The sequence below is a fragment of the Habropoda laboriosa genome, unplaced genomic scaffold (assembly GCF_001263275.1).
Source record: "Habropoda laboriosa isolate 0110345459 unplaced genomic scaffold, ASM126327v1 scaffold214, whole genome shotgun sequence".
NCBI lineage: Eukaryota > Metazoa > Arthropoda > Insecta > Hymenoptera > Apidae > Habropoda > Habropoda laboriosa.
The window spans coordinates 317,096-325,765 of record NW_017100328.1 but is presented as its reverse complement, the minus strand read 5'-3'; the positions used below and the strand labels follow the sequence as shown (position 1 = coordinate 325,765).

Here is an 8,670-nt window from a genome sequence, read left to right as displayed (position 1 = left end):
TTATATTGGCAGATTAGTGCATTGAATTCAGAATTTAATTAGATAATGTAATAATTTTTGTAACTTTAGATTTAATTCTATTGATTATTGTAATTTTAGTAAGAGTTGCACTTTTAACATTACTTAACCCTTTCGCGACGGCGGAACTGGCCATCGGTACGCCACTAACGAACGAGTCGTCGTGCCATTAGTGCACACCTTACACATTAAAAGTGTCTCGCGTTTTTTCAAATCTTAGAGGATTTCGTTGGAACAGCAGAGGACTTAAGGGTGTATCGGACAAAGGGAATGTCGTTGAGGCCTTGTTCTGTATTTTAAAATAAATCTTCACTTTGTGTTGTTGAGCGCGAGCCAATGCGACGCGCTTAGTGGATGCCGGATATAACCGGCGCTAGCCAGTGTGAAGCATTTAGTAGATGCCGGATATAACCGGCGCTAGTCGCGAAAGGGTTAAACGTAAGATTCTTGGTTATCTAGAAATACATAAAGGTCCAAATAAAACTGGGTTTAAAGGGCTACTTGAACCAGTTAGCGACGCTGTTAAATTAAATAATAAATAAATTAATATTCAAACAACAGAACTAATGTCTAACGTCTATACTTCGCTTTGCACAAAAGTGAATTCTTTGCTACATCTCAAAAAGGGGTATAAAACATTCTTCGAACGGTAATTAACTTATCACGACGTGTAATTTATTCACGCACGCCTCTTTTATTTACAACATCCGAATGTAAATGAACGCGAAATTGTGCCTTACATACATTCGTACAGTTCTGTTCAGCAAGTTACGTTTAAAATCCTCCGTAAGATATAGCACCGTTACTGTAGTTATCAATATCTTCGGGATACAAATTCTGCACAACGTGAAATTATACTTCGGTTAGGTATCTCTGTGCTAGAAAGCGTTACGCAAAAAAATCGTTTTGAAATACAGCATCGTTACTGTAGTTACCAGTATCTCCGGGGTAAAAAATCTCACAATGGAAATATAACCTCTGAATGTATCCCTGTATTATCTACATATTCAGAACGGGGAGATACGACCGTTCCAGTTTCCCACGACCACGTTTCAAAAAAGTATTCCCGGTTCGGGTGTTTTCGTGTTATGTTCATAGTTTAACGAAAATACTGCTGTCCTAGATACATTGTCTGTAACGAGCCGTGTAAAATTTGAGCTAGTGATTTGGCCACATTCATGTGGAATCCGTAAACCTGCATGCTTATTTCATAGATATGTAAGCGGATACGTGCCAGGTCTTTGTACAGGAACGGTGACTAGGTCAGATCGTAGATACTCTTTGCACGAAGAGGCTGAGCTTTCGTAGGATCGTGTGTTGCAAGTCAATCTAGGGCTTTGTAAATCACCGATTACGTCTGTCACTGTTTTACCACTTTATAAATTACCAATTGATGCAGCAGTGTCGCTGTATATGGTCAGAAATTTGTCTGTTTATACGATCACGAGTTATTCCCATTAATTTGTCGAACTACTGGCTCGAGGTAGGCCTCGGTGATTCAACTGATGTGGATTTACCGGAATAAGGAAAATATAATTTTTTATTGTATCTTTACGAGATGGTCTTAGTCGAATTATTGAGATTTGTACGATTAAAATGGTACCAAACATGACTGTATTTGTATTTTACTTTTGTATTAATTTTAAGCACTTAACACTCGCTCTTACCTTTGATTCACGCGCGGTATAGTGAGCCGAAGATAGGTAACGTCGGTCAGTTCTTGAAAATTCACCTCTCCGGATGTGTGAGCCACTCGGAAGGCAAAGTGACTAACTTCGTCGAATTGGATTTATTAAATCTTTTTGATTTATGAAGAGTTAAGTCTCTCCGGATATGTAAACCACTCAGAAGTCGAAATGACGAACTGTATCAAATTATTAAATTTTTTTATTTATGAAGAGGTAAGCGCCAAGTATGTGCTTTGATACTAAAATTGGAAGAATTTCGAAAAGTAGAGGTTTTTAGTTTCCGAGTGACTCGTACGGTCATATATCCGGACACTACTTCCTTCATTAGCTTAGCACTCCGATGGCGACGCCTGGGTCCGTTCGGACCCAACTGTGAGCGTGGAACTTAACTCTTCGATACTTAAAACCGAACGTTATATATACTTTTTTATTTCACGTTCTATTCTTATTACTGGCCATTATTATCCATATCATGACTTGCAGAAATAAGCAGAAACACCATCGTCCGAGTGTTAACATATGTTATTGACAATTCTTCCTACTAAATTGAGCTTTTTCGCCCTAAACCGTCCATTTTTTCGTCACACGTGAAAAATTAAGTTTATTAAATTACAGAATTTCACACGTACATACTTTTATCTGGTATTTATAGCATATCAGTGTTTACTTCGTGATGTAGGTCTCATTCGTTTTACACGAAACGATGGTATCTACATTTGTTCTCGTTTTAATGGTTCGTTTCTACGTTCGTATAATTCCAAGCTTTGCAGTAAACTTTTTCTTCGCTGTTTTACTTAAATTTAGCTGATTATTTTTTGTTAATTTCAAGAAATTAGGTTGGCTTATACAGTTTCGTTCAAAGTTTTATTAGTAATTATTACACTACATGTGTTGTATATTGTAATTTTTCGGTAACGGAATAGATCGATGGATTACAAATCACATCCGCGTAGATACACTAATTTCAAGTTTCACGTAATAATCAAGAAACAAACGCCTTACTAATTAACTACAAACGATTAAACTAATCGGCATACGTGCATTTAATCGTCGTTCGCGAATAAATCACAACAAACAGAACCGGAAGAAACTGCAACATCGACTAACCGTTTAATAAATATCTCAAGAACGACGTCCAAAATTATAAAAAACAATTGTTCCACGTTTGAAATCATTCCCCCGTGTGCCTTTCGTCGAATTTTTTCTGCAGATCGTACGACGCTAATCTACCATAACGGTGACGTGGAATTAATTAGAAAATCAAGCGCTGTTTATCAGTGCATATGCAACACTGCAGTGCGGCTACATGGAAGTGTGTTGCGTGCAGCAACCTCGTTGTTAGAAAAACTTTTAACCACAGCCGTATGTTTAGCATTTAGAGAATACGAAAGTAGCGGGTTCATAGTGGTCAGGCTTATCCACACTTTCAACCGTGGTCAGTTTCCAAGAGAAATTGAAGCAGTATAAGCTTGTTTTTTTTTACCGTCAGGTTTAGATGCAATATAAAAGCTAAATTATTTCAAATAAATTTTCAAGAGAAACTAAAGCGTTGATAACAATTGAACTAAAGTAGTCTTAGCCCTGTTCACCGAAACAAGGAAATATAAAAGTACTCCGCCGTTTTCTGACTTGTTTAATTTTGCTCGCAGAAAGCACTCATATTTGCAGTGTAAAATGAGAAGAAAGGTGAAACGAGACGAATATAAAATCCCGAAGGGAATGATAATAAAGAGATGAGTTACGCTCGAGGGATAACTATACAAAGCTGTTGTTATGAAAGTTATTCGGGGAAATTTGATATTTAAACTGAGATATTGCGAGAATTTACGGTTAAATGTATAAAGTTTTGCATAATTAGCCGAACGTTATCTTTTTATCTGAAAGAGGAGTAAAAAAATATTTTATAGTATTATACTTAACTCCGCAAGGTATCGAAGCACTTACTTGGTCCGGCAGGGTTTGCCATCATAACACTGTTACGATGTCATTCCTGAAATAAAAGAAGTGTCAAATTCTACGACCATTAATGGACAGCTCGTGTTCGCTCGTTAACAAATCTTGCCGTCAGTATTCATCTTTTGTGGTGTTCGCTGTAACGACCTGTCCTTTGCCTCCAATACCGTGCACTTTTACTCCAATACCTTTGCCAGCGCGAATGAACCGCAGGAAAAGGATCTGCGCGAACGACTCGACGAATTATTCGATGCCGTGATATGCGAATTGGTCGTAAAAATGTTCTTGCCTGAGATCGTGAAGGAGTTGCGACGTCTTTAACGCAAAATCGTTCGGTCGTCAAACTGGAAACACGCGGCTGAAATTCTTCTTTGGCTTGTTTTTTTTTTTTTTTATTCCCTTTTATTCGAAATAGTTGAAACGCATTGTCTATTCTAATTTTAGTTTTTTCTTCCTGAAGTAACGAACGAGAGCGGTCAGTTTTTCAATAACGAACGGCAACTTGAGGAACTGTTGATTTTGATGCCGCGTAACTATGTCAAATTTATTTATTTATTTAAATTCCACGAGTAAATAAGCCTTTGGTATCGAAATATAAACGAGTATTACCGGTTCGAAACATGGATGATGGATCTTCTAAAATTGTGTCGAGTTGGCGAAAAAGTCAAGGGACTGACGAAAGGTGTTACTTTAGATGGTGTATCAAGTTTTGAATAGAAATAATACTTTTGGACAATTAATGATGTTGTTGGAAACCTTATAAAATTACGATCCATTGGCAACTTTCTAAAAGTGAATTTAAAAAACAGAATTAGCTTCATATCGATACAAATACGAGGGTGGATTGAAAATATTCGCGGCCTAAGTATGAAGACTACTGCTGAGTGCTTGTAATTTTTTATTGTATAATATGTAATTATCTGTGTTCTAATGTACAAAGTTTCGTGGCACTATCGTCTTTTTTTCTCTTTAATAACTAGTGAAGTAAAGAGATGTGCAACGATGAAATAGATGTGGACAATAGTGGAAAACTGAGAAATTATCTGATACTTGGTAATAATCATTCCATGCAAAAATCATTTGAGGCTCCTGTAAAAATTATTCAATGTCCATGCAAAAATCATTCAAAGTCCTTCATCGCCAGGTATTGGATCATTTCTCACCTTTGTGAATTTTTACAACACTCTCGTATTTAGGTACCTGCTACATGTGGAATAAATTTCGAATTTAATTTCTGAATACGAAACGATTTATAAATTAAACTTTCACAGAATTGATTAATAAATTTGTTCGTTCTTCTGCTGGGTTAAAGATGTGACACTTTTGCAAACTGCATTAAATGAGACACGAATTCTGGTAACCTGTCGATTACGATTTAGAATTTAGCGAAACTTTTACTAATGTAAAACGATCTGTTGATTGCAGGTGGTGATGTGCGGGGCGGTGCCGGCAATGGTGCGCTCCGTAAGTCTCTACTCGACTTGCAGCAGCGGCAATGTTACCGTAATTGGCCGCTCAATCAAGGCCATGGGACGCGATGATTACAATGCTCCTTACCGTAAGTAACACTGTGTAATTAATTACGCTAATTTAGCCAAAAACTAATCGTTCTCCATTTCGCCTGAATTACCTTACAAATCTTCTTTTCACCCCGTAAGGTGAGAAACTATTTTAGTATCTCCGGGTACATACTACACACAAAATCGACATTCTATTAGAATTAATAATTTTGTGAAATTAACACGTCCATTAAAATGTCTAATTTTATCAAATCGTGTTATAGACACAATAATTTAAGTTGGTGCACATGAAATGTCCTTTTTCTCAATACAGTAAATTCTCCACAAGTGTCAGTCCGCAAGGAATCTAAACCTGACACTTGTAGAGTCAGGGACTACGTTTTCGAGCCTCGCGCCCGCCTTTGTAGTTTGCCGAACGTAGACAAGGACAGCGAATAAAAGATAAGAATGAAACGTGAGTCGAGGCAACCAAGCGATTTAAATACCAACTTTTTTAACTTTACGTTTTTTTATCCCGAAATTTTTCTTAACATATTGATGAGATTTTTCTGATGAAAACTACATCAAACACGACATAATTTGAACAACATTACTTATTAACACGTTCACTGTCACACATTACATAGAGTCGGCCTACCGTTTGACTGCCAGTTGGAGAATTGGCCTGCCGTTTGACTGACACTTGTAGAATCGGCCCTACGTTTTCTTTTTTTTTTTACGTGGAGGTAGGCCGACATTAAATTAATTACTCAATAAGTATTAATAAGTAAATGTTGTTCAAATTATATCGTGTTTGATATCATTTTCATCAGAAAAATCTCACCAACATGTTAAAAAAAATTTCAGATGAAAAAAAGTAAAATTAAAGAAATTATACGAGCATTGCAATTTGCAGAAAAATTTCCAGAAAAAAGTCAGCGACTTTGAGAATTTTTTATCATTCGAATTGATAAAGGTAGAATTGAGATAAACTTCAAATCTATAAAAAATTAGCAGCAGATTTAATATTGATGAAATGTGGGAGGTGGTTATATAGCTGAAATTTCATAGTCGATACTGTATATTAAATTTCTATACACCATAATCAAAAAGAAGGAATTTTGTTTTGTTTGGACATTATTATCCAATGCGACGAATAATCAGAATATTCCTAAATTTTTTTATATTAGTTTGAACATGGAAAACTGCTGAAATTGTAAACTTAGCGTTTGAAGAAAGTTATGCAAATGTTGAGACACTTCACCGTTGGTGTGCAAAATTCAAGAGTGATGACTTTCCATCGGAGAATGAGCCAAGGGGAAGCTCAGATAGGTCTGTCGATGATAACGTTTTAAGAGAGGGCTTCTGGTTCGAGATTGAATGAGCGGAAGTGAGTGGAAGAAAGCGTGTAGATAACGTTTTAAGAAAAAAAAATGATAAAAAATATGAAATTTAGACACATCCTCCCCTACTCACTCAAACTTTCTTCAAACACCTGAACAATTGTTTTCCAAATGAATCATTCCGAAATGAAGACTCTGTAAAAGTAGCATTCAAAGAATTTCTGAATTCAAATTCAATTTTCGTAAATTTGGAATAACAAAGTTAGTTAATTAGCTCTTCGAAGAAACACATTGTATCTAAAGTTTAATTAAAAAAAAAGGCACCAACCTAATGAGCTAATCTATTGCCCAGTTTAATACGTCAACGTATTCATCAAAAGTATGCTGAATAATATTGTAAAGCAGATAGTAAAAGTTAATCTCGAAAATAAGGTCGTCGGTGAAGTGACACGAGCGTTTCAATAGTTTTCGTATAAATTCATCGTCAGAAACATACACGCGGTCATTGTTCAGTCGATTGGTTAATTGAATTGAAACGAACAGTAGTCGGGCACGAGGCACTCGATCGTGATATTATCTCGACCGATCGATAATAGTAGTTTCGTAAACTGAAAAAAAAAAAACGAGAAAAAAAGGAAGAAAACGTTCCGAACGAGAGAGTAACGCACTCCACGAGGAAATAAACGTCGAAAGCTACGGGTACTAAGGATCTTAATTTATAGCGATCCTTATCGATTGACCTAGGGTTAGGGCCTTATCTCGTTCGCTTTCGCTACCAAGCGCCACCGTGAATTTCATCTGAAACCGGACTTTTATCTTCACCAACTATATAATAACCGAGCTGTATTTCTGTGGAGCGAGCTAACTTACACGAAGAGAAAGTTTCGAAAGAAGGAGAAGAAAGCTACCCATCGAGGATTCTCGATGAATTACAGCGTCCCATTGCCTCATTCTGTCGCGATTGTTTTCGACTAGACACTGTTTATCTCGCCATCGACTCTGTCGAGACGAACCCGTATTCGTTTCCGTGCTTATTTATTAGAACCATCGTCGTCGCGACTCTCCCGGCACCGAATTCGTGGTCGTTCGCGTTAGAAATCAAATTGGAGATGTTAACGAGGCTTGTGTGGAAACAGCTTTGTTCTTTTTAAGGCTTTCACGATTTTTTATCAAGATGTAATTATCTTCTCTGCAGCCTATGGTGATGTGAGAAAATTTTTATGTGTAATTTGAATGGTTTCAAAATTTCTTTTATAAATGCCATTTTCCTGCTTTTTCTCAAAATAAAAATAATGTGGCCTTGGACTCTTTTGAACTTTGGAAATTTTAAATCAAACGTGAAACTTCTCTCCATTTTTCGCCATTTCTTCCATCGAAGGAAATTTTTTCCATCTTATTCACCCTCTGAGACCATTTGAATTATGTTTAAAAATTTTCTCGTAAGCTGCAGAAGATAATTGAGCAACCTTACGTGGCTCGCTCTGTATAATGGAATACAATTAATTATCTTTCAATTTTATGATTAATATACGTAAAACAGCTAAAGTCATCGGGAAAATTGAAGAAAAGCAATCGTTTGGTACGTTGCATTTGGAGTGTATTGTAGTTAAACTTTTTCTTCGTATTTACACATTAGTGCATCTGTGTCTAGACATACGACGAAAGTAACGGAAATTTCATTTCGAATAGTGCAATGTACCGTAAATTTTCTAAGTAACGGAAATTCAACTGCTACAAGTGCTTCATTATATTGCTATAAGTTAGCTTATTTTATTATTGCGATAACACTCACGTAGGCTGAAATACGATTATTAAGGCTTGTAAATATTAAGGTGTTAAAAAAATTGGAGAAACTTCTTATGTTCGCAACGTGAACGTGAAATAATCAATAAGGACGTCTTAAAGATGTCCATTTTTAGTCTCGAAGACTAAAAATCGGTACGTTCTAACAGCATATAAAAATCACGTCTTTAAGACGTTTCTGAAATCAGCTCAAAGTGCTTCGTAGGCCACGTTTGAAAGACATCTTGATTTGTAACATTAGACGTCGCTGAGACGTCTCTTAGACACCTTGAGGCTTTTCCTCGACGTCTTTAAGACGTTCACAAGACATTTCTGCGCAATCTAGGTTATCAGAAAAATTGCAACAGCATCTTCCAACTCTGTGAA

The 8,670-nt window shown here is 36.4% G+C and overlaps 1 protein-coding gene across 1 annotated transcript in view; it reads left to right on the top strand.

The window, feature by feature from the left end:
• LOC108574415 (fibroblast growth factor 18) overlaps positions 1 to 8,670 on the top strand; it is a 21,414-nt gene that overhangs the window by 1,368 nt on the left and 11,376 nt on the right. The window contains exon 3 of the mRNA XM_017936998.1: positions 5,085 to 5,217. Coding sequence (XP_017792487.1) covers positions 5,085 to 5,217 — 133 coding nt within the window. The remainder of the gene's footprint in view (positions 1 to 5,084; positions 5,218 to 8,670) is intronic.